The sequence below is a fragment of the Balaenoptera acutorostrata genome, chromosome 1, assembly GCF_949987535.1.
Source record: "Balaenoptera acutorostrata chromosome 1, mBalAcu1.1, whole genome shotgun sequence".
In the NCBI taxonomy this organism is placed as follows: Eukaryota; Metazoa; Chordata; class Mammalia; order Artiodactyla; family Balaenopteridae; genus Balaenoptera; species Balaenoptera acutorostrata.
The window spans coordinates 99,935,953-99,963,165 of record NC_080064.1 but is presented as its reverse complement, the minus strand read 5'-3'; the positions used below and the strand labels follow the sequence as shown (position 1 = coordinate 99,963,165).

Below are 27,213 nucleotides of genomic sequence, written 5' to 3'. Positions count from 1 at the left end.
CTTCCTCCCAGTTATAAGAAACCAAGGGCTTTAGATGGCCAAGAGATTGAGTCTTTACAAAAGTCTGTATGGACTAAGGAAATCAATGGGGCAGGCTGATGGGGTTAGTAAGTTAAAGGCAAAGGCCAGAATGCTTGAACCTGTACTACAAGTACATAGTGTAGTATACCTAAATGTCCCTCAAAGGGGTGGGAATTTGAACTGGCCTTGAATGGAAGGTGAAGCACTGAAACGCCTCTGGTTCCATTTTGGGAAACAGGACAGAAGCCTTTCCCACATGTCTGTAAGCAAGTTAAACTCATATGGAAAGAAAGCATTTAGAGTTAAGTTGATGTGAAATATTACCCAAGTTCACGGTGCAGGGATTCTTTCACTTCTACTTCCTACCTAGTAACTATAATTACCTGGGCCTTGTTTTCTGAGTGATAGGTAGAGAAGATAACTAGATTTTTCTTTTTGACAGAAATGGAAACTCCAAAACAAAGCCTTTGAAACACCAGTAGCCACTGAGTGTAAAGCAGTATGATCCATAGAGAAACTGCTCAAACTTTAAAAAAGAAAAGAGGTGGGGGAGGACTTCTCTGGTGGTCCAGTGGTTAAGACTCCACGCTCCCCACTGCAGGGGGCATGGGTTCAATCCCTGGTCATGGAACTGTGGTCCACATGGCATGGCCACCAAAAAAAAAAAAAAAAAAAAGCTGTTCTTCCCAAGTCTTTGGATAGTCACTGAATTTATACTAGTTGAAGGTAGAAACCAATTTCAGAAACCCTGAACATTCTCATCAAATAAGATCAATTCCAAATCTTACCTTGAGAACAAGGGCTGAAGAGACTGGCTCAAAAAGGAGAGACTCAGACAATTTAAGAACAAAACAGGTATATTTCTATTGGACTACCTGATACAGAGGATAGTGTGGTATGGATGGATAGTATGAATGACATATAATACAAATATATTTTATTTGAAATAAACAAAAATGCTTACACAGCTCAATGGGTCACTTGGAAATAAACTCTTGCTTGACTGTATTACCAAGCAGAAACAAAGCTGAAACACAAACCCTTCTTTTGACATGTATTTGGAGGAAGACACTACTTGGTTTTTAAAAAACTGACCTTCCCTTAAGGCCTGGTCATAGAAATGTAAACAATGTAAATGAATCCACCATTACCAGTTGTTATATCATATCTATGTTACCTGTGTATTCTGAGATCACACCTGTACCTGCCAATAAACCTGGGAAGGGTTGCTATATCACAGTTACATTTGAGTTGGCAGGCAGGACTGAGGAAGTAATTTGGAAAAAGTTTTACATCCTATTTAGAACAAATCACTAGTATTCCCTTAAATAACAGGTTACAATAGAAAGATACTGTCTGAACTTTGTCCTTCTCACTTTGGTTCATTTTTAGTTTTTGTTTGTGATTAACATAGTTGTTTGATTCATTCGCTTATAGTACAATTCTGCCACAAAGTATTAAAGCACAAGATACCTATTATTCCTTCAACATCTGCATTTTTTCAAGTTTTATACTCTACTATATCCCTAGTATGTCAGCAGTTTTTGAATATTAAAAAAATAATAATAAGTGGGTAAAACTCTTCTAAAAATGCACATGTCTATAACTATAATGGTACTAGATGGGAAAGAAACAATGATGGAAGGGAAAAAAGCAAACACGTTCATTTGTAGGGAATGTGGTTCAAGTCTTTGGATTTAAAAACAACTTCCCCAGAGAAGCTGGCTATAATGGAATTTCCAGAAAACTTCCTTTGCCTCCAAAAAGGACCTGAAAAACCCCAATCCAGATGTTTGAAACTATAGTTATGAGATGCTATAAATGATGATCAAAGCAACTGGAGGGAGAAGGATGAATGTGTCTTCCATGCAGCTGTAGTTTGTAGCATAGCCTCTTTAGCTGTTGGTTGATCAGTAAAAACCACTGAAGTACCAGAAGTGCTTTGAAGGACTGGGTGGCAAAGTACTGAACATATTACCTGTCTATGTCAGTAACAGGGCTTCATGGCTAGGAAAATTTTCTAAACAGTAAAAGGACTCCAGGATAGATATCTCTCTCCATCATTAAATGTGGCAGAATTAAAAGAAAAAAAAAGATTTACAAGTAGATATAGTGAAAACAGAAAATTACCAGGCAGAAAACACAGAAGAATCAAGACAATGCTATAGGTTCAACAGTATTCCATGAGGCTAGAAAACCTGTTAACTTTGAAAGCCCTAGCAAAATATCACTCTTGTTTATAAATCACTTATTTATCATATGACCACACATTGCATCCTTTCTTTCCATGTATTGAAGAATCCTACATTCAGCCTTTAAGCATTCTGCATTTCTTTGCCAATCTTGTAGCTGAGTATCTTGTTCCAGTCGATTTTGGTGCGGGTAACTGGAAGTTGCCGGCGCAAGGCCTTGAACGTGGTGTCTGACATTGTTTGATAGTTTTCACTAATTGCTGTCTGCAATAGATAATTGAAAATAAGTTGCTTGAACAGAAACCAGATGTAGTCAAAGGACATGCTTGAGTCCCCTAAGGACATACAGGCTGTAAGATTTCTAGTGAGCACTTCTCCAATCTCTGAAGCAGGTTAAGAAGCCCACCTGTGTTATTTCTAAAGCAAGGGCTATACAGGTATCCCCCGCTTTTCCAAAGTTTGCTTTATGTCACTTTGCTTTTACCAAAGCAAAAAGCAAAAACAGCGTTCAGCATTTGTTTTGCAGTGAGGCTGTTACAGGGGCAGGGTGCACCATGAGCAGTAACAGTGACCCCACCAAGCTCCTTCCTCAGGAATTACACTCAGCAGCTCAGCATCAAGCAAGCTGGAGCTGTGAACTGCGTCTGTGAGCATCTGTGCTGTACCTCAATTATTTGTGCATCTGATAGCAAGATGTGTTCTAAGGTAATTGCTTCTCTGCTTTATGCCATTTGGACTTAGGAAAGGTTTCATAGGAACGCTCTACTTTGGGATAGTAAGGGAAATCTGTAGTACCTTCCAATGCCAAAACCTTGATTGTAAGCAGAATGCAAGAAGGTCTGCAAAGTCTCCACTCTTACTAACACTGAACAACATGTATATTTATGTTCAAAGGAGAGAGAAGTCTAACAAAATATGTTAAAAGCAAAATAAGGGGGCTTCCCTGGTGGCGCAGTGGTTGAGAGTCTGCCTGCTAATGCAGGAAACACGGGTTCGAGCCCTGGTCTGGGAGGATCCCACATGCCGCGGAGCAACTAGGCCCGTGAGCCACAACTACTGAGCCTGCGCGTCTGGAGCCTGTGCTCCGCAACAAGAGAGGCCACAATAGTGAGAGGCCCGCGCACCGCGATGAAGAGTGGCCCCCACTTGCCACAACTGGAGAAAGCCATAGCACAAAAAAAAAAACGAAGACCCAACATAGCAATCAATCAGTCAATAAAGAAATCTAAAAAAAAAAAAAAAAAAAAAAAAAAAAAGCAAAATAAGGCATTAGACCTAGAAAAATCAGTTTCAAATCATCTTACCTGATACTCATTTTCTGCATGCTCTATAATTTTAATAAACTCCTTAGCAGTTTGGACTTCATTCTAATAGAGAGAGGAAAAGGGGGAAATAAGAATTTTAAAAATTCTTAAGCAGTGAATATAATTCAGTAAGCAGTGAATAAAAAAATACTAAAAAGTAAGTCCATCTAAACTAACATTTGTATAACAATTTAGTTTTTCAAGCTTTCCCATTCACATTATCTTTGGTTCTCACAACAACCCTGTGAAATAGATGTTATTATTACCACCTCCATTTTGCAGATGAGAAAACAGAATCCTCTTAAGTGACTTGACCAAAATTATACAGCCTTTGAATGATAAAGATGGGATCCAAATCCAGGTCCTCATCAAAAAAACCCACACTTCTTTCCAATCTACTACAGTATGCCCAAAAGACATCATGATGTCTTGAAATTTTTATGCCTTGAAAACATCCCTGGTTTTAGATGATATAAACAATGCCCTCAGACATATCAGTCATATATTCTAAGCTCAGAGGCTCCTCTAAGCCAATCAATCACATTTTGCTTTACATGATTTGGGTACAAAATGAGTTGAATCTCTCTCTTTCACAATTAAGTAAAACAGAATTAAAGAGGGTGAGATTTAATGCCCAGGGCAGCATCCCAAGATCCTTTCAAAGAGTCAAAACTACTTTCTATTCATAATAATACTAAGACACAGTTAATTGCCTTTTCCACGCTCACTCTCATGTGTGTACAGTGTAGTTTCATAGAAGCTATGAATGTGTGATGACTTCATTACTTTTTTTTAAAAAATAAATTTATTTATTTATTTTTGGCTGCGTTGGGTCTTCATTGCTGTGCACGGGCTTTCTCTAGTTGTGGTGAGCGGGGGTACTCTTTGTTGCGGTGCGTCGGTTTCTCATTGCGGTGGCTTAGGCTCTAGGCACTTGGGCTTCAGTAGTTGTGGCTCGCGGGCTCCAGAGCGCAGGCTCAGTAGTTGTGGCGCATGGGCTTAGTTGCTCCATGGCATGTGGGATCTTCCTGGACCAGGGCTCGAACCTGTGTCCCCTGCATTGGCAGGCGGATTCTTAACCACTGCGCCACCAGGGAAGTCCTGACTTCATTACTTTTTTTTTTTTTTTAAATGGATTCACTTATGTCAAGGGTTTTTTTTTTTTTTTAAAAAAGATTTATTTATTTATTGATTGACTGATTGATTGCTATGTTGGGTCTTCGTTTCTGTGCTAGGGCTTTCTCTAGCTGTGGCAAGTGGGGGCCACTCTTCATCGTGGTGCGCAGGCCTCTCACTATCGTGGCCTCTCTTGTTGCAGAGCATAGGCTCCAGACGCGCAGGCTCAGTAGTTGTGGCTCACGGGCCTAGTTGCTCCACAGCATGTGGGATCTTCCCAGACCAGGGCTCGAACCCGTGTCCCCTGCATTAGTAGGCAGATTCTCAACCACTGCACCACCAGGGAAGCCCCGACTTCATTACTTTTTGAGGGCTAATGTGTGAAGCACATATGAGAATCCAGTTGTCTTTTATTAAGTCAGACATTACACACTTTGTGAAAATGTAAATCAATGACATTCTTTTCACTAATTTTTTTTTAACTTGGAAAATACAGCTGTTTATTGTGAAAGTGAAGGTTAACAAGTAATGGGTTTGTTATTTTTGCTTTAGATTTTTTTTTTTTGGCCATGCCACGTGGTGTGGCATGTGGGAACTTAATTCTCCAACAAGGTATCAAACCTGCAACCCCTGCAGTGAAAGCACAGAGTCTTAACCACTGGACTGCCAGGAAGTCCCTGTTATTGTTATTTTTAAATTAATAAATAAGTATTTTTAACATTTTTCGGTTTTAATTTCTACGAAGGTAGATAGATACAACACAAATAAACAAAAGCTATTTGAGAGTGCTCAGTAACTTCTAGGAATATAAAGAAGTACTGTGAATGCACGAAGAATTATGTCCCTTCTTTCCAGGTATGGAACACAATACTGTTTGATTGAATATTCCTAAAAATGTTCAGTTTCTCTAATGATATGAATGTATGAATGATAACCCCTCTAAGGTTTAGTTTGGCAAACTTTCCTTCCTCCTGGTATTTATCAGTTGAAGATATTGCTGTTCCTTGAGCAAATCTCACAACTGAGAAAGAAAAAGAAGTTTGAATTCTCTAAAGCCATTATCACTATTCTCAGTCAAAGACTGTGAACTAACGTGAAGCAACCAACAAAACGGGTTGGTTACATACTAACAATTATAAGCTGCCCAAAACAAGGACCTACTGCATAGCACAGGGAACTATACTCAGTATCTTAATAACCTATAATGGAAAAGAAGCTAAAGAAAGAATATATATATACATACATACATATATATAACTGAATCACTTTGCTGTATACCTGAAACTAACACATTGTAAATCAACTATATTTCAATAAAAATTTAAAAATATAAAAAAGTAGAATCTTTTATAAAGTGCTTAAAAAAAAAAGTAAAGGCTGCCAAAATCAAAGTAGTGACAACAACCTAAATTTCTAGTGGCAGAATCAGTACTCAGGGGCTTCCCTGGTGGCGCAGTGGTTAAGAATCTGCCTGCCAATGCAGGGGACACGGGTTCGAGCCCTGGCCCGGGAAGATTCCAAATGCTGCGGAGCACCTAAGCCCATGTGCTACAACTACTGAGCCTGCACTCTAGAACCTGCAAGCCACAACTGCTGAAGCCTGTGCACCTAGAGCTTGTGCTCCGCAACGAGAGAAGCCACTGCAAGGAGAAGCCCGCGCACCGCAATACAGAGTAGCCCCCGCTCACTGCAACTAGAGAAAGCCTACGTGCAGCAGCGAAGACACAATGCAGCCAAAAATAAAATAAATAAAATAAATTAAAACAAAAAAAAGAAAAAGAAAGAATCAGTACTCAGGATCAAAACTAATTTTTTTTAAAGAAAAACAAGATGAAAGTGAGACAGACATTAAATATTCCACACTCACCGAAACAGTTACTGAATCCTGTACATCTTTATGACTAACCAACTGAACATTGCCATCTTCGTAATAGTGAACCTGTGTGAGACAATGTTTGAGCAAGTTATGTAGGTCACATAGAAACTTACTGCTTAGAGCACAAATCCATGCTTTCAGCCATCCCCAAACTTATCAACTCTGAGCAAATAATTAATATGACCAATGGTAATTTGCAATGGTGGTTAAAATTCACAGAAGACTTAAATTTAAGAATTCTCTTTCCTTAGCAGGGAAAACTCATTATTAATTAATAAACAACATTTATTATGGGCTTATTGCTTTCCAGACACTGTGCTACGCATTGTGAATACAAAGATCTTAAATAAGATTTCACTCTTAAAAGTATTAAAATAAAATCAATTAACATTAGTTTTTCTCTGTGAAAACCAAGAAATTTTAATGGACCCTAATCCTTCACACATCTCTCCATATATACCATCATCGTTTTTGGTTAAGTAGATCTGACCAAGTGCAGTAAAAGCTTGATTGAGGGTTAAAGACAGGACTGAAAAATAAATATTCTGTTGGTAAATCAGGCTACAAAAATAAGTAAGGCAAAAGCAGTCCTGAGGATTAAGGCAAAGTGGGGTACTACAATTATGATAACAATTAGCAAGAAGGAGGATTACCCAAGAGACAGACTAACCATTCAACTAGATGTAAAGGCTCAGGAAGTTTCAGCAATTTACAAGATAGGTTCAGTCACAGTCACCAAAAGTAACAAAACCTTTCCTAGGTTTCATCTGCTAATAAAAATTTCAACATGGCTATCATCAATGTAAATCCTCAGAAACTGGTGCCTTCCCAGAACTATCCTTTTGCTTATAGAATAACCAAAGGTTTAACTATCTTAATGACATTTCCAAATAACTCTCACTCTGATTTTTAAAAGATATGTAAATGAAGTAAGCTTTCCCCCAAAGTGTGATCAGCCAGTCTGTGGTAAGTTATAAATGAGGTCTGGGTACTGGGCCCTGCTGTCAAAGTCTTACCAGGAACCTCTGTGATGTGCCCTCTTAATTTATAGGTGCGCCTTGGCAAAGCTGAAACACAAGTAACTTATCTCCTTCTACGAGGAAAATAAATTTCCTTGCATAAATTTATAGTAAGCTGCCAGGCTAATGCTGATGCCACAGTTACAAGAGGTCTAGAGCATAGGGCTACTCATAGACATAGTCAACAGATATAGAACAATGTATTTTCTTCGGTTGGGCTCCCCCAGAAGCCGACCCCGGGATAAAGATTTGTGAGATAAAATTTATTTCGGAGGTAATCTCAGGAAGCACTAGTAAGGACTGAGGAAATGAGACACAGAAGGCAAGGAAGTGTTCTAGGTGCATTAAGGAGCACATTACAGCTGCAGGCACTGGACTCTGGAAGACGACGCAGAACATGCTTTAGAGTTGTCCCACCTGAGGGGTGAAGAAGCTGGCAGATTTACCCACCAACTTTTGAATGGCACTAAGGGCTGTGCCAGAGCTATGAATGTTATACTTCCAGTTTGCCTCATCTGAGTTGGGAATGCTCCTGCAGCTAGGAGAAGCTCCCAGGAAGAGAGGTGCAGCTACTTGTAGCAGGAAGTAATCAGTATGTAGGAAAAAAGTGGTTACAGATGACATCTCCTATGTATATTTTGATTAAATTATACCATTTAAAAAGGCAACTCTTGCTAATTGTTATTAAAGCAAGACTTAACCACAGTATAATAGAGGTAAAATTAGGTACTGATCTTCTTAGATATCATTAACTGTTTAATCTGACTTCAGAGTTAGTTGGGCTTAAGAATTAAATCACCATGAATTTTGAAAGTCAAACCTGTTAGGGTATCAGAAGACTTCAATCCAGATAGGCATCAAATGAGTTAATAAGCTCCTTATTCACCTGCCTGTCTGTCCTGACACCAGCATTAGAAATCTACTCTGCTTGGTTTATCACACGTGGCCATTCTCTCTAGTTCCTCTGTTTTATTTACTTGGTTTAAAACCTCCTGTCATTACTGTAAAATAAATAAATAAATAAAACAAAACAACAAGTCCATTCACGTAGCTTTCTTCAGAGCTAAGAGTTAACCTTAAGTATATGTATATGTACACATTTAAATGAGATACATAAGACTGTACGTAAGTTCCAGTAGCTGCTATATAGTCACTTCTTAATAATTAGTTATTTTCTTCTTTCGTAGAACTGCTGTTTGATAATTCCTGGAAAGATCTTAGGTTATCTTTGAAAGAGAAAAATAACAAGCAAGCAGTACACTTCACATGACTATCCTTTATCAACCCAGAATAGCTCTGTTTAACTACAGTACTTCCCTAGGAAGGAGGCTTCAACTTCTATTTCTATTTACCATTGATCTCCTTTTGCATCTACATATAGCTGTTCCTTATTTCTAATGTCAGAACAAATATCAACTTGCATGTTTGTTTTAAAGATGTGATGTTTTAACATGGCCTATTAACATATTGGGATCTCACCTGAATCTTAAGTACTCCAACCACCTGGGCTGTAGATGGTGTGATGGTGAACTTCCATTCTGATCTCCAACGACCATTCCTATTAAAACACACACACAACACTGTAGAATTAACAATAAGAAAGAGGTGATTTGCCACTGAGGCAGAGAATTGGGGAAATTGGAAAAAAATGAAACAAGTCATTTCCAGTTTGACAAATCCAAGGCTCTATCCACTCAAATGTAAGTTTGTATCCAACTGGCCTAATCATAAGCCTTTTCTAAGTTATTTTGACTTTCACTTTTTATTTTTTATCTTGGAGTAGAAAACCATGCCTATTCTGCTCATGAGAGGCTTTTCCACAAACAAATGGATGGGCCACTGAGTTATGCAATAACTCAAGTATTATTAAACAAACTCAAGTAAAACTCAGACTTTCCACTGGGTACTTTATTAATCACTTATTCTCACTCAATGTAAGAGTAATATTTGAAAGATAGATTATAAAATCTTAGAAGAAATCTAAATGATCACATCCAAATCCCTCATTCTGCAGTAGGGAACTGAAGCCTCTAAGTCAGATAACTTATCGCAAGCTAGTTAGATTAAAAACCAAGTCTCGGGCTTCCCTGGTGGCACAGTGGTTAAGAATCCGCCTGCCAATGCAGGGGACACCAGTTCGAGCCCTGGTCTGGGAAGATCCCACATGCCGTGGAGCAACTAAGCCCATGCACCACAACTACTGAGCCTGTGCTCTAGAGCCCGTGAGCCACAGCTACTGAGACCGCGCACCACAACTACTGAAGTCCCCACGCCTACAGCCCGTGCTCCTCAATGAGAGAAGCCACCGCAATGAGAAGCCCATGTGCTACAAAAAAGAGTAGCCCTGCTCGCCGCAACTAGAGGAAGCCCGTGTGCAGCAACAAAGACCCAACACAGCCAAAAATAAATAAAAATAAAATAAATTTATAAAAAACAAAAAAACAATTCTCAACTGCTGGTTTGGTTTCTTTTCTATATAAATTAGATTAAAAAAAGAAGAGAACATCTACTTTCTTACCAGAAGTTTTTAGGCTGAAACTGGTGGCTTTCAATACATGCAATAATGGTCTGTTGCCCATCTATAGTTCTAGCATAAACCTATAGTTAAAAAAAAAAAAAGTTAGATTTTTGAAAACATATTTAAGCAACAAACACTATACAAAAGCAGTGTGCTAAATCCTTGGAGGAGATGAAGAGTCAAACAGGGTGAGCTTACAACTCAAGAGAGTTCACGGAATATGAACACAAACCACATGTTAAGTTCTAGAGAAGACAGTGGTACAATGAATACAGAAGGAAATACTGCTTTAGGTTTAGGGTACAAGAGAGGTACCAGTTGGAATGCGCCTTACAAGACAGATGAGATTCTGATAAGTAGAGACTAAGAATAAAGATGAGTAGGCAGTTCAGGGAGGAAACGGGGGTGCTGGTCCAGTGAATGACTCAATGGTAATTAGTTCTGTCAGGTTAGAGGGTGTGCGTGAAGTGGAACTGTGGAAGATAACATAAGATGGTAGATTTGGGCCATGTAGTAGTAGATGTAAGGTAAGAAGACTGGACTTTATTCTACAGGCAACGGACAGAAACCAAAACAACATGACCAGAACTATTATTTGGGGATAATAATCAATATTGGTGTACAGAGTAAAATGGGAGAAAAGTTGAAAGTTAGGCCACATAATTAATCTAGGCAGTAAAATAGGGTAGTGTCGATGGGCATAAGAATGCAGAAGCACAATCAAAAGTCTGACAATATATTGCAAGTGAAGGGCAAGAGAAAGGGAGGGGCCAAAGTACTTGCATGCTTGGGTGACTAGAAAGACAGTGGTGTCATTAACAAATTAGAAAATTCAGATGGAAATGTCCAGCTAGGAGTTAGAAATACCAACTGTTCTGTAGTGTAGGAGAGGTGAACAAAAATGTGATCACCAAGGAAAAGAAAAAACAAAAGGCTTTACAGTCCACAAAATGTTTTTATATTTATTTTCCTTTTGCTCTAATAAATATAGTGAAACACACTGTTATTATCTATAGATGATAAAGTTGACGTTCATAGAGCTTCTTGCCCAAGGTCATTCAGAAAGTGGTTAAGGTAGAACCCAAACCCATTGCTTTTCTGACACCAAATTCTGTAACTTCCCCTACATTAAATAAACTACGAGTTTTTGAGAGAGAGAAATACAGCAATGGGGAATGCCTACATTTACAAAAGTAGGGGAGAGGAAAAGAAATAAGCAGACACAGAGTAAGAATAATTAAAGGGTACTGACATAGCAGTCTAAGAAAAGATAATTTCTAGAAGTAGCTGGATGGCCTCAGTGTGAAATGCCATACAAAAGTCAAGGACCAAGAAAAGGACACTGGGTCAGGCAATTCAGGAATCATTAATAACCTCAGAGAGCAGTTTTTGTAGAGTAGGGACTGAAGCCACAATTCATAGGGTTAAGAATTGGATAAGTAATGAGGAAGGCACTAGTAGGAGCAGAATGCTCCATGGTTTGGTTGTATAGCAGAGAGAGAGATGCGGGAAGGGAGAAGCAGAGGAGAGGGAGGAGGGGCAAGGTGGAAGGAGAAGAAAGAGAAGTAACTTACAGGAATTACTATCTTGACTGAAGAAATGTCCTCCCCCACCCCATACCCAACCCACTTAAGGACAGGAGAAATAAAAATATTTCTGGGTAAAGAGAACTATACATCAGAAGAGAAAACAAAGTCACAATTAGACATCTTGAACTAGATAGGATTGTTTCAAATCAAGAACATGGATCCTTCTTCCTCAGATTCAAGTACATGGAAGAAAGGGAAGATTTCTGAGTGTGGAAAGACGAGAAATAAAAAGATCTCATGTCATTCTCAATCCTATTAAAATGTGGAGGAGTAGATGCCTAAGGACAATGGGAAAGTTTTGAAACACAGTACAGTTAATCCTTGAACAACACTAGTCTGAATTACTATTTTATTAAATAGTAAATACTACAGTGCTACATGATCCACCATTGGTTGACCCACAGTTAGATGAATCCACAGACACAGAACCATGGATACAAAAGGATCTCGGACATGGAGGGCCTATTATAAGTTATACTTGAATTTTCAACTGCACGATGGGTTGGTGCCCCTAACCCCTGCATTGTTCAAGGGTCAACTGCATATAGAAAATATCAGGGATTACTGAGATAAAATTAAGAATTACTAAGCAGAACAGCTGAGGATATAAGACACTTCAGTACAGTAGACACTGTTAGAATAATTCCATGACTTTCTGTAGCTCATTTATTAGCTAAGAGAAGTGAGAAAAAGACACAGTACTCAGTGTGGAAGCTCTCCAAATTAAGAATGAGTAGTGACAAATTTTGAATAGGTAATAAATGATGAATTGAAAGTATATTTAAGAATGAATAGTCAATTTCTAAAAAAGTGTGTGTATCATGTCTCCCTTTGCATTACTAGGTTCTAAAATGTAATTCTGTACTTATCCACCATAATAGGTTTTCTCCATTATTTAAAAACAAAAAAACAGGAACAAAAACAAATCAAACATACAATAATAACCAGCATTTATTCAGAGCTTACTTTGTGTCAGACACTTTCTAAGCATTAATATTCTAACACTTTAATAATGTCACAATTTTACAAAGGAGAAATCATGATAAAACCAAAATTTATCTTTTTTTCCACCAAAACGTATTAAAAGAAAGTCAAAATTACCTTCGATTTTTAAAAAATTGTTTAGTTCAAATAATTTTGACTTTCCAATGAAATCATTTAAACTATGCAGAAGTAGCTTTATAAAAAGCTTTTTTGATGGGTATAGGGCAATTTCTCATGAATAAATAAGACAAATGTGAAACAGGATACACTGAGATTTAAAATTTTTATGCACCAGGGAATTCCCTGGTGGTCCAGTGGTTAGGACTTGGTGCTTTCACTGCTGGGGCCTGGATTCAATCCCTGGTTGGGGAACTAAGATCCTGCAAGTCGCACGGTGCAGCCAAAAAATTAAAAAAATAATAAATAAATAAAATAAAATAAAAATTTTATGCACTGGGATTTTAAGAAAGAACTTTCAATATAAAATTTTCCATATATACCCCTTTCAAAAATGATTTAGGGAATAAAATGCAGAGGAGACTGTAACTAAGAAGAGATGTTTGTGGCTGGCCAAAGCCTCCAAATGATAAGGTAAATATAAGAAAAACAACACTCTAATAATGAAGCAGGCAGATACTTAACAGTACAGAAGCCGTTGGAATAATGATCTTTCACATAGGCCCTTAAAGCACTGTCACAGGATTCTCTCCAAGACTTCAGACCTCCATCTACTTCCTCTGGCTGGGGGTCACTTGCTTCTTTCCGTAAGTGATCGAACTTAAAGGAAATTTTGTTTCTTGGATCTAAAAATCTGCTATTACCCAGGTCACCGTGTTCTGTAATTAAGACCTTCCAAAGAATAATTACAAATATAAGTAACTCTGTAAAAAAAGACAGTTCTTCTTGTCACATTTTACAAAACAAACAAGTACAATTCTGGAGACGATTAACTTTTCATTTAGTCAGATTTCTCTTTCATAATTGATTTTTCAATCAATTCACATTTTTATTTTTATAAAAATATTATGTTTTGGGGTAAGTCAACTCTAAACTGCAACATTTCCCCCATCCTAACAATACCCTTCATTTCTTGGTTTCTGATTAATATACAACCTATGTATATATATATATAACTGTCATAAATTATATGTACACTTTTGTATTCCTTTTTCACATATTTCATGAACTTTTTCCAGAGTCATTACACTTAGCATTTAAAATAGGTAATACAATAAATCACATGGTTCAAAAACTATATAAAGTGAAATCTTTTTCTCACCTTTATCTCCCATTCACCAAATTCCCAACATATTCCCCCTTTCCACAGAAAGGTAACTGATTTTATTAATTTAGAGCAAGAGTTGTCTTTGGCAAACTATGCATGAGGTGGCATTTGTTTCTGTAAATAAAGTTCTGTTGAACACAGCCCCACTTGTTTGTTTTTGTATGGTCTATGGCTGCTTTCCTGCTACAACAGCAGAGCTGAGTAGTCAAGGCTGACTCTTTGTCCCACAGGCTGATAATATTTACTATCTGACCCTTTACAGAAAAAATTTGCCAATTTCTGATTTAGATTATTCTTTGTTTTTTTTTTTTTTACAAATAGAATTGAATATTCGAATTCTCTACCCCTTTCTTTTACACAGAAACTAGAATACTATACTGTACTTTTTCTTTCTTTCTTTTTAAATCTGATGTATCTAGATGATCTTTCCATACTAGTGCTTAGAGAACTTCCTTGTTTATTATAGCCATGTATGACTCTATTGTACAGGTGTACAAAAATTTATTCAACCAGTCCCCTATTAATGGATAGTTTGGGTAGTTTCTAATCTTTTGCTGTTATGAACAATACTGCAACGAATGTCCTTGTATGTTCGTATGTACAAATTACGTACATGTGCCAAGCACACCTGTGGGATAAATTCCCTGAAGCAGGACAGTTGGGTCAAGGGTAAATGCACTCATAATTTTGATAGAGATCGACAAACTGCCATCTATCACAGGATGTTGTACCAAGGTACAAGCCCATTTCTTTTCACCTTAAAAAAAAAGTCATTTGTATTTCCACTTTGGTGAACTATGTGTACCTAACTTGACCACTTTCCTACTGAGTCTTTGGTGTTTTTCTAGTTGAACTCCAGGGAGATTATCCTTTTGCATGTGTTTTGAGTTCCACATATTTTCCCCTAACTTGCCATTTGTCTTTTGACACAGTTACCATTTAAAATTAACTATATACGATCTCATTATATGTATATCTCATTATACATACCATAGTATACTTAATCATTTCTGAATTGAAGGAGCTTTAAGCTAGTTACAGTTTCTACCATTGAAAGCCACTATAAGTTCTACCATAAAAAAGTCTTCTCCTTAAAAATAATTCTTTGGAAAGAATTCCTACTTTTGAGATTTCTGTCCTTATCATCAGACTATCTTTAAAAACCTTGTTTATGGGCTTCCCTGGTGGCGCAGTGGTTGAGAATCTGCCTGCCAATGCAGGGGACACGGGTTCGAGCCCTGGTCTGGGAAGATCCCACATGCCGCGGAGCAACTAGGCCCGTGAGCCACAATTACTGAGCCTGCGCGTCTGGAGCCTGTGCTCTACAACAAGAGAGGCTGCGATAGTGAGAGGCCCGCGCACCGCGATGAAGAGTGGCCCCCGCTTGCCGCAACTAGAGAAAGCCCTCGTACAGAAAGGAAGACTCAACACAGTCATAAATAAATAAATAAATAAATAAAAGAACGTGAATTTCTTTAAAAAAAAAACCTTGTTTATAATGACAGTAGGAAAAATACATAAAACTATTTCCTTAGTCTTACCTTCATAAAGCTTTCTCATTATAATTTTGCAACTTTTGTAACTACAAGGTAAATATATTCACATTAAAATTTTAATTTGTACTTCCTTAATTACTATTAGTAGGTGATCTAACACTTTTCAAGTTTGCTCTGTATTCTCCAATTGGGTACAGTTGGTTCATGTCTGTTGCTCATTTATCCACTGAACTCTTGGCATCACCCTTAGGTATTTGAATAACCTTTTTATTATGTTTGAGGTACATATTTTCTCCCTTTTAAATCTTATTTTTAAAATCTTTTTATTTTGCAGAAGTCACTTTCTTTGATAAACTTTTCTAATGTTTCATCATTACGCAAGTTATGAATCTCTTTCCATTTCCTACTAAAATTTTATGTTTAAAAAATAGTTAACCTTTAAACTACACTTGGAATTAATCTAGGTATACAGTTGGCTTTGGAAATCAAAATTAAATAAACTTATACATTTTATCAATTATTTCCTTTTCCCTTCTATTTTATGTTACTTAGTTTAAGGCTCCACTATCATTGCTTTATGTCTTTATGTTTGCTAGCATTAGTCTTCCTTCATTGTTGTTTTTGATCAGAATAATCCTGTATGGTCTATTACAATTGTCATTAGGAATTATATGGAGTCTATCTGAAAAAGCTTCACGTATTATTTATATTTCTAAATCGGATAAACTTTCTATATTATTTATATTCCTTATTCAGAAATGTGGCATTTACATCTATTTAATTTTCCATTCATTTCTCTGATTAAAATGTGCGTGTGGGTGGGTGTATATGAACTGTGTGACAGACTCTTGCTTGTTTCCTATCCAATATCCATTCTCTCCCTTTTCCTTACTAATAGAACCTCAAAGGTTTTCAAGAAGGCAGTATGTCCAACTAAAAAGACAACACTTCTCAGCTAGGAATGATAAAGTGATATGCATTCTGGCAACAATTTATCAGTGGAAGGTGCTTCTGGAATAGCCAATAGCACCTCTTGCATCTTCCTCCTTCTTCCTTCCTGGAACATGCATTCAGTGACCAGAGATGGATCAGCTATCTTGAGAACATGATAATGAAAACCATACATAAGGATGGCACAACAGAGAGCTAGAAGCAACTTGCGTCTCTGATGATATGGAACTGCCATAACATCCCAAAATATTACCTCTGGATTTCTTATGTGACAAAAATAGTCTCTATTTAGTTAACCCACTGTAGTTGATTTTCTGTTATATGCAGTGATGGCAACTACTTGAATAACTCAAACGTCTTTCCATATTTTCCTTTTATGTCTAGGTGATGTGTTGTTGTTGTGGCTAAGAATGTGATCTCCTTTTGACTACATTTTTAAGCTGGCTACCGCATGTATATGGGAATGTTCTTATATCATGTATCTGGACACAGACCTTATTATTTCAATAATTCCGCTGTATTAGTGAAGTATACAATATCAACGGTAAGCAATATTTATCATTTACTTTTCAGTATTTTTTTTGTCTTTTATACTTGTAATTAATCTAGTTTCATTGAGAAAATAAAGATAAGCACAAATATAAACTAAAACAAACAAAACAAATTACAGTAATCCTGTAATCCCAACATAGGGCGTTAACATTTTGGTGTATATTTTCCCACATTTCCATTTCTATGCACATCTATATACTACTTTATTTCTGAGTCTAAAGATGCATACATTCCCCTCATGATTTAACATCTCATAAAATGGGATACATCTTAAACTTGAGAGCATCTTAGGACTGTATCATAGTTTAATTGACAGTGTCTTTTCTTTCTTAGTGGCACATAAAGTAAGATGTACCTTTCATAGAATTTAAGATGCAGATTCTAATATAGTATAACTGTTCATTTAAATATCTATTTAAAAAATAAACTAGCATAATGCTACATATTGCTTTATGTTTTAGCTTAATATATCATGAACATATTCCCAGTTCAATATTTCTATCAGTTTTCAATGGTTACATAGAATTTTGGCCTACAGATATTTTTATTTATTTATTTATTTATTTATTTAAAAATTTTTAACATCTTTATTGGAGTATAATTGCTTTACAGATATTTAATTTAATGTTGGACATTTAGATTGTTCCCAATTTTTCATTATCATAAACCTTGCTTCAAATAATCTTTTTACACATTTATATACTTATTTCCCTAGGATAAATTCTATGGACTTGTGGGTTCAAAGGGGATTCAGACTTTTAAAAGGCATTTGCTATTTGGTGCCATATTGCCTTTGAAGCGTACATTAATGAATTTGTAAAGCCCTTTCATATAATGTTCATAACTGTGGTAAAAATGGGAATATGTATTTGCTTTGTTCCTGTATTGGAACAGGAATTCTTGTTTTCCCGTTAAATATAATGTCTCCTGTTATTCTTACCAAGGAGAATTAGAGACAGCTGGAAAACTTGTGTAAAACTCAATTCCTTTTACTTTTACTGTTCTTGTTAGGGACAGCTCTCTCTTCAAAGAAACTCCTAGTATTTTCAGAGGGAGGAAGAATTTCCTAATATGTAGAATATTTACAAAAGCTAAGAATACTAAGACATGAATTTATTCAGCATCTTATCTTCAGACATCTGTTTTACAGTATTTCTACTACTTTCCAGGCACAGTCTATCTAATAGAAACAACTATTACCTGATCTTCATATCCTTCTATCTTCACAGGTGTGAACTGATCCATGTTATACTGGGCAAATGCACTGTTTTTTTTAAAAAAGGAAGAAGAGAGAGAGAAAAGAATTATATATAAATAAATATAAAAGGTAGTTCAGGGAATTCCCTGGTGGTCCACCAGTGGTTAGGACTGTGCACTTCCACTGCAGGGGGCACGGGTTCCATCCCTGGTTGGGGAACTACTATCCTATATGCCATGTGGTGCAGCCAAAAGAAAGAAAAAAAAGGTAGTTCACAGAACAGTGAAAGAGAATGTATAACTGGGGTATCGTTCATTATGGCAATTATAGTGATGCTGTGCAAATTTTAGGTTTGTAGGATCTGGTCCCAAAATGAGTTCTGAAAAAGCAGTATGGACAGGGCAGTAGACTCTCCCAGGCAGCAATTCTTAAAACATTTTCTACAGCTAAAATCTAAACAAATTATATATCACACCAAATGCCTTCATAATAATTATTTGTTGCTCTGCATCAAAATCCTTGTTCCATCTCCCCACCCCACACTTGCCCAGTCATTATCCAATTCTGATTTCCTCTTTACAGAGGAACTCTGGGCCAGTTGGATAGACGGTACCTGAAGGAGTACTTTGTATTGAAGAGTAAAGAACAGCAGTGATAAAACCAGAGAACAGGGGGCCTAGAAAGTTATATAGTATTTAGATTTGAAGACAAGAAAACCAACCAACCAACCAACCAACCAACCAACCACCAATCTAATGTTTTTGAGGACAAGGACAAAATGAAAATGATATTCTAGAAACATTAATTAGCCTGACAGTGATAAGGAGCCAATGATTGGGTAGAATAATAATGCAATTATTCTATGGTTAACTCTATTAAGGTACTTTCTGAATATCTGCTATTTTTTGGCAATTTGAGAAACATTATCACTCCTCAATAGCAGCCTAATCTTTCTATAACTGGCAGTTATAAAAAAATTCAGCCTGAACTAAAAGAACTAAACTGCTTTAACAGGGAAAATCTAGGCAAAAATAAAAATAAGTAAGACCATATAAAATAAACTTTAAGGAAGTAAACAACATTTTGGGGGAACATGTTTTCTCCAAGGGAAAAAAAAACCAACTAAAATTGTTAAAAACCAACTGCTTTATTTTGAGGTATTTTAAACTTAGCTTTCAGGGTACTAGTTTACTATCAACATAGTTTACCCAATATTAGAATAACAAGTAAGTGGATTTAGAAGGATACTTACTGTGCTGCCCCTTCCCTGAGGAGATTGTCATTATTAAGTAGTAGCCTGACATCTGAGGAGGAAAACAATGTTAAAGATGTTAAAATTCAAATGTTCAGTAGAAGACAAACTTGGAGAAATTTTAGCGGATTTCTAGATTAGATTTTTTAGAAAACCAGGCTTTGCAAGATTAGTCTTTGGATATACTGTATATGTAGAAATTCTAAAAATGTACACAAACAGATGCTAATGTTCACAGATTTACACAGAATTATTTGTGGTACAATAATCCAACAATAAATTCTCAAGGAATTTCATAGCAAATGAAAAACATGGTTTACAGAAGGTTACAGTTAGGACTATTTATTTGTATCTAAAGAATCCTTTTAAAATAGATTAAGAATTGTAGGCTTTTCTGTAACATCAGACCAAGAAAGCTGGGCACAATTCAGTCAGTGGCAGTAAAATTGCTGAACATATTTTTCTTTAGAGAATCTAATGTGGGGCCTACAATCTTTTTAAAAAGCTGTATGTCAAGAGTCTAGTCACTTTTCTTCTGGAAGAGGTGTGTCCTTGTTACTAAGAAACTACCAAGCATTAACTCCAAGAGAGAAGGCTGATTATAAGCCAAAGGCAACTGACTCTTGGAGCTTCTGAAAGAAGGGGCTGGCAGAGGCCAATGTGTAGCATGCCAATAAAAACCAGCCGTCATGTCATAAGTAGCTTGCCAACTCAATCTAATGCTTTGGTATCAATTATTCTCATGATAATCCTATAAAGTACATTCAGTTGTCAGAAATAAAACAAGGTACTTCTAACTACAAAGACCACTAATTTTTGTTAAGTCAAGGATTTATCTGAGCTAATCAGCTGGATAAAGTTCAAGTCGTAGGAGTATTTCTAAAAGCTCTGTTGTTGAAAATTTACATTTGGTCAATATGGAAGAGAGACTAGGCGATGAAAGGCTGCATTTGTTTTTCTTGCTGTTAGTGCTCAAATATCCAAAAAACAAGTCTATAAAGAAGAATGTCTTGATTTACTTCTACTGTATTATTTCACTCCTTGTAAATAACATTTATATGTTCTCCTAGTAACTTCTGCTCTGCATCATTGATTTTACCAGTGGAAATTATTGATTGTTCTACAATTTGTGGGGCTCTGAGCCAGCTGCAAATGAACATTACACAGTTCCTCTAACTAAAAGCATGTAACGTTCTTTTTTTTATTATTATTTTTAAAATTTTTATTGGAGTATGGTTGCTTTACAATGTTGTGTTTGCCTCCACTGCACAACAAAATGAATCAGCCATACACGTACAGATATCCTCTCCCTTTTGGACTTCCCTCCCATTTAGGTTACCACAGTGCATTAGGTAGAGTTCTCTGTGCTATACAGTATGTTCCCATCAGTTGTCTATTTTATACATAGTAACTATAATGTATATGTGTAAATCCCAGTCTCCCAATTCCTCCCTCCCCACCCCTTTCCCCCTTGGTATCCATACATTTGTTCTCTACGTCTATGCCTCTATTTCTGCTTTGCAAATAAGATCATCTATACCATTTTTCTAGATTCCACATATATGCATTATTTTTTTTGAATTTTTTTAATACAGCAGGTTCTTATTAGTTATCTATTTTATACATATTAGTGTATATATGTCAATCCAAATCTCCCAGTTTATCCCACCACCACCCCTGCCACTTTGCCCCCTTGGTGTCCATACATTTGTTCTGTACATCTGTGTCTCTCTGCCCTGCAAACCGGTTCATCTGTACCATTTTTCTAGGTTCCAGTTACATGCATTAATATACAATATTTGGTTTTCTTTTTCTGACTTACTTCACTGTGTATGACAGTCTCTAGATCCATCCACATCTCTACAAATGACCCAATTTCGCTCCTTTTTATGGCTGAGTAATATTCCATTGTATATATGTACCACAACTTCTTTATCCATTCATCTGTCGATGGGCATTTAGGTTGCTTCCATGACCTGGCTATTGTAAACAGTGCTACAATGAACACTGGGGTGCATGTGTCTTTTTGAATTATGGTTTTCTCTGGGTATATCCCCAGTAGGGGGATTGCTGGGTCATATGGTAATTCTGTTTTTAGTTTTGTAAGGAACCTCCATACTGTTCTCCATAGTAGTGGCTGTATCAATTTACATTCCCACCAACAGTGCAAGAGGGTTCCCTTTTCTCCACACCCTCTCCAGCATTTGTTGTTTGTAGATTTTCTGATGATGCCCATTCTAACTGGTGTGAGGTGATACCTCATTGTAGTTTTGATTTGCATTTCTCTAATAATTAGAGATGTTGAGCAGTTTTTCATGTGCTTCTTGGCCATCTGTATGTCTTCTTTGGAGAAATGTCTATTTAGGTCTTCTGCCCATTTTTGGATTGGGTTGTTTGTTTTTTTAATATTGAGCTGCATGAGCTGTTCGTATATTTTGGAGACTAATCCTTTGTCTGTTGATTTGCTTACAAATATTTTCTCCCATTCTGAGTGTTGTCTTTTTGTCTTGTTTGTAGTTTCCTTTGCTTTGCAAAAGCTTTTAAGTTTAATTAGGTCCCATTTGTTTATTTTTGTTATTATTTCCATTACTCTAGGAGGTGGATCAAAAAAGATCTTGCTGTGATTTATGTCAAAAAGTGTTCTTCCTAGGTTTCCTCTAAGAGTTTTATAGTGTCCAGTCTTACATTTAGGTCTCTAATCCATTTTGAGTTTATTTTTGTATATGGTGTTAGGGAGTGTTCTAATTTCATTCTTTTACATGTAGCTGTCCAGTTTTCCCAGCACCACTTATTGAAGAGACTGTCTTTTCTCCATTGTATATGCTTGCCTCCTCTGTCATAGATTAGTTGACCACAGGTGCGTGGGTTTATCTCTGGGCTTTCTATCCTGTTCCATTGATCTATATTTCTGTTTTTGTGCCAGTACCATATTGTCTTGATTACTGTAGCTTTGTAGTATAGCCTGAAGCCAGGGAGTCTGATTCTTCCAGCTCCGTTTTTTTCCCTCAAGACTGCCTTGGCTATTCAGGGTCTTTTGTGTCTCCATACAAATTTTAAGATTTTTGTTCTAGTTCTGTAAAAAATGCCACTGGTAATTTGATAGGGATTACACTGCATCTGTAGATTGCTTTGGGTAGTATAGTCATTTTCACAATATTGATTCTTCCAATCCAAGAACATGGTATATCTCTCCATCTGTTTGTGTCATCTTTGATTTCTTTCATCAGTGTGTTATAGTTTTCTGAGTACAGGTCTTTTATCTCTTTAGGTAGGTTTATGCCTAGGTATTTTATTCTTTTTGTTGTTGCAATTGTGAATGGGACTGTTTCCTTAATTTCTCTTTCTGATCTTTAATTGTTAGTGTATAGGAATGCAAAAGATTTCTGTGCATTAATTTTGTATCCTGCAACTTTACCAAATTCATTGATTGGCTCTAGTAGTTTTCTGGTGGCATCTTTAGGATTATCTATGTATAGTATCATGTCATCTGCAAACAGTGACAGTTTTACTTCTTCTTTTCCGATTTGTATTCCTTTTATTTCTTTTTCTTCTCTGATTGCCATGGCTAGGACTTCCAAAACTATGTTGAATAATAGTGGTGAGAGTGGACATCCTTGTCTTGTTCCTGATCTTAGAGGAAATGCTTTCAGTTTTTCACCATTGAGAATGATGTTTGCTGTGGGTTTGTCGTATATGGCCTTTATTATGTTGAGGTAGGTTCCCTTTATGCCCACTTTCTGGAGAGTTTTTATCATAAATGGGGGTTGAATTTTGTCAAAAGCTTTTTCTGTATCTATTGAGATGATCATATGGTTTTATTCTTCAATTTGTTAATATGGTGTATCACACTGATTTGCATCGCTGGGATAAATCCCACTTGATCATGGTGTATGATCTTTTTAATGTGTTGTTGGATTCTGTTTGCTAGTATTTTGTTCAGGACTTTTGCATCTATATTCATCAGTGATATTGGTCTGTAATTTTCTTTTTTTGTAGTATCTTTGTCTGTATTAGCATCAGGGTGATGGTGGCCTCGTAGAATGAGTTTGGGAGTGTTCCTTCCTCTGCAATTTTTTTGGAAGAGTTTGAGAAGGATGGATGTTAGCTCTTCTCTAAATGTTTGATAGAATTCACCTGTGAAGCCATCTGGTCCTGGGCTTTTGTTTTTTGGAATATTTTTAATCACAGTTTCAATGTCATTACTTGTGATTGGTCTGTTCATAGTTTCTATTTCTTCCTGGTTCAGTCTTGGAAGGTTATAGCTTTCTAAAAATTTGTCCATTTCTTCCAGGTTGTCCATTTTATTGGCATAGAGTTGCTTGTAGTAGTCCCTTAGGATGCTTTGTATTTCTGTGGTGTCTGTTGTAACTTCTTTTTCATTTCTAATTTTATTGAGTCCTCTCCCTCTTTTTCTTGATGAGTCTGGCTAAAGGTTTATCAATTTTGTTTATCTTCTCAAAGAACCAGCTTCTAGTTTTATTGATCTTTGCTATTGTTTCCTTTGTTTCTATTTCATTTATTTCTGCTCTGATCTTTATGATTTCTTTCCTTCTACTAACTTTGGGCTTTGTTTCTTCTTCTTTCTCTAGTTCCTTTAGGTGTAAGGTTAGATTGTTTGAGATTTTTCTTGTTTCTTGAGGTAGGCTTGTATTGCTATAAACTTCCCTCTTAGAACTGCTTTTGCTGTACCCCATAGGTTTTGGATTGTTGTGTTTTCGTTGTAATTTGTCTCTAGGTATTTTTTGATTTCCTCTTTGAGTTCTTCAGTGATCTCTTGGTTATTTAGTAACATATTGTTTAGCCTCCATGTGTTTGTGCTTTTTCGGTTTTTTTCCCTGTAATTGATTTCTAATTTCATATCATTGTGGTCAGAAAAGATGCTTGATATGATTTCAATTTTCTTAAATTTACCGAGGCTTGATTTGTGACCTAAGATGTGATCTGTCCTGGAGAATGTTCCGTGTACACTTGAGAAGAGAGTGTAATCTGCTGTTTTCAGATGGAATGTCCTATAAATATCAATTAAATCTATCTGGTCTATTGTGTCATTTAAAGCTTGTGTTTCCTTATTAATTTTCTGTCTGGATGATCTGTCCATTGGTGTAAGTGAGGTGTTAAAGTCCCCCACTATTACTGTGTTACTGTCAATTTCCTCTTTTATAGCTGTTAGCATTTGCCTTAGGTATTGAGGTGCTCCTATGTTGGGTGTACATATATTTATAATTGCCGTATCTTCTTCTCGGATTGATCCCTTGATCATTATGTAGTGTCCTTCCTTGTCTCTTGTAACATTCTTTATTTTAAAGTCTATTTTATCTGATATGAGTATTGCTACTCCAGCTTTCTTTTGATTTCCATTTGCATGGAATATCTTTTTCCATCCCCTCACTTTCAGTCTGTATGTGTCCCTAGGTCTGAAGTGGGTCTCTTGTAGACAGCATATATATAGGTCTTGTTTTTGTATCCATTTAGCGAGCCTGTGTCTTTTGGCTGGAGCATTTAATCCATTCACGTTTGAAGTAATTATCAATATGTATGTTCCTATTACCATTTTCTTAATTGTTCTGGGTTTGTTTTTGTATGTCCTTTTCTTCTCTTGTGTTTCCTACTTAGAGAAGTTTGTTTAGCATTTGTTGTAGAGCTGGTTTGGTGGTGCTAAATTCTCTTAGCTTTTGCTTGTCTGTAAAGCTTTTGATTTCTCAGTCAAATTTGAATGAGATCCTTGCTGGGTAGAGTAATCTTGGTTGTAGGTTCTTCCCTTTCACCTCTTTAAATATATCGTGCCACTCCCTTCTGGCTTGTAGAGTTTCTGCTGAGAAATCAGCTGTTAACCTTATGGGAGTTCCTTGTATGTTATTTGTTGTTTTTCCCTTGTTGCTTTCAATACTTTTTCTTTGTCTTTAATTTTTGTCAATTTGATTATTATTTGTCTCGGTATGTTTCTCCTTGGGTTTATTCTGCCTGAAACTCTCTGCACTTCTTGGACTTGGGTGGCTATTTCCTTTCCCATGTTAGGGAAGTTTTCGACTATAATCTCTTCAAATATATTGTCAGGTCCTTTCTCTCTCTCTTCTCCTTCTGGGACCCCTATAATGCAAATGTTGTTGCGTTTAATGCTGTCCCAGAGGTCTCTTAGACTGTCTTCATTTCTTCTCATTCTTTTTTCTTTATTCTGTTCTGCGGCAGTGAATTCCACCATTCTGTCTTCCAGGTCACTTATCTGTTCTTCTGCCTCAGTTATTCTGCTATTGATTCCTTCTAGTGTATTTTTCATTTCAGTGATTGTATTGTTCATCTGTTTGTTTGTTCTTTAATTCTTCTAGGTCTTTGTTAAACATTTCTTGCATCTTCTCGATCTTTGTTTCCAATCTTTTTCCGAGGTCCTGGATCATCTTCGCTATCATTATTCTAAATTCTTTTTCTGGAAGATTGCCTATCTCCACTTTATTTAGTTGTTTTTCTGGGGTTTTATCTTGTTCCCTCATCTGGTACAAAGTCCTCTGCCCTTCCATTTTGTCTGTGTTTCTGTGAATGTGGTTTTCTTTCCACAGGCTGCAGAATTGTAGTCTATATGCGTTATTATATGATATTTTAAGCAGGTAACCTTCTAATGTAAAACTAGAATTTCAAAATAAATGTTTGCTAAAATGAACCAAGATGCACAAAGATTATGATTTTACTTAAGGGGAACTTTAAGATGAATTAATTTATAACTTAAAATAGGATTATGATGAGTGATATTAACACAATGTTATAATGCCTCATCTACATTTTTCATTCCGTAAGTTGTGTTAACATAGTAAATAGAATGGAAGATTGTAAATATATAGGAATAGTGGTTCCTAAATTGGCTGTGACTCAGAATCACCTGGAGAACTTGATAAAACAGATTGTCCATTCTACCCCAGATCTAACGAATGAGAATCTTAAGAGGATAACATTGGAATCTGTATATTTAACAAGTTTCCCAGATACAGTCAGTTCAGCCCCAGCAGCTCTAGAAAATGTCCTATGCTATGGCACTTCCTGAGTAAAAGCACTGAAGAGATTTAAGCTATATTTTATAATGATAGATATAAAACTATGAAAACAATTAAACATTGTTTCTACATTTATCAACATTAAATTACTTTAAATCTTTTCTCACATAAGATAGGTACCCTAATGTATGGGTTAAGAGCATGCTTGTTACTCAGACCTGGGTTTGAATCCTTGCTCTGACACTTACCAGCTGGGTGATACTGGATAAATTATTTTAACCTTTTTGAATTTTGTTTTCCTTAGCTATAGCTATAATGTTATAAGGATTAAAAGAGATAGCAAACACTCAATAAGTGCTCGTATGTGATTAAGGAGGGTTTAAAATAACTAAGTACTAATCTTTACTCACCGTTGAACACTTCATTAAATTCCCCTGGGGGTGCGTGAGTGATGAATTTAGCAGCTATGCGTACCTAAACAGAAATAAAATTTTTAGTAAAAGAATTATGAAGAGTAGCATATAAGAGGGGAAGGAATTACAGATAACAAAATTTTTATCACATCCCTTGAAATATAATTTCCTGTTTAAACCTTACCGTTTAGGAGCCTTCAGATTTTCTTTTCACAAAACATCTCAAAGTGTTTATTATCAATACAGATTTGTTCTAATTTGGGGATATACACGCTGCTTTAATTTTGAATTTTTCTTTTTAAAAAGCTAAATAATCAATTTTTGGTCAAAATATACTGCAGTCACAAAAAGAGAAAGCTACGATCCTATTTCATTTATGAACACTTCAGCAAAACTAAATAAAACATTAGTTAATTGGTATTATGCCAATTTGTGTTTATGGTGTTTATCCCAATGCAAGAATGAAT

At 36.3% G+C, this 27,213-nt stretch overlaps 1 protein-coding gene across 2 annotated transcripts in view; it reads right to left on the bottom strand.

Annotated features, from left to right (window-relative positions):
- Nucleotides 1-860: 860 nt before the first annotated feature.
- Nucleotides 861-27,213, bottom strand: part of CAPZA1 (capping actin protein of muscle Z-line subunit alpha 1) — a 49,645-nt gene continuing 23,292 nt past the window's right edge. The window contains exons 2-10 of one of the 2 annotated variants that reach the window (XM_007169398.2): nt 26,744-26,807; nt 19,354-19,405; nt 18,104-18,167; nt 13,262-13,468; nt 10,047-10,126; nt 9,008-9,086; nt 6,501-6,572; nt 3,518-3,580; nt 861-2,477 (exon numbers count right to left, since the gene is read on the bottom strand). In XM_007169398.2, the coding sequence (XP_007169460.1) occupies nt 2,337-2,477; nt 3,518-3,580; nt 6,501-6,572; nt 9,008-9,086; nt 10,047-10,126; nt 13,262-13,468; nt 18,104-18,167; nt 19,354-19,405; nt 26,744-26,807 (822 nt within the window). In that variant the 3' untranslated portion in view covers nt 861-2,336. The remainder of the gene's footprint in view (nt 2,478-3,517; nt 3,581-6,500; nt 6,573-9,007; nt 9,087-10,046; nt 10,127-13,261; nt 13,469-18,103; nt 18,168-19,353; nt 19,406-26,743; nt 26,808-27,213) is intronic. The other variant, XM_057555730.1, reaches the window with a different exon arrangement.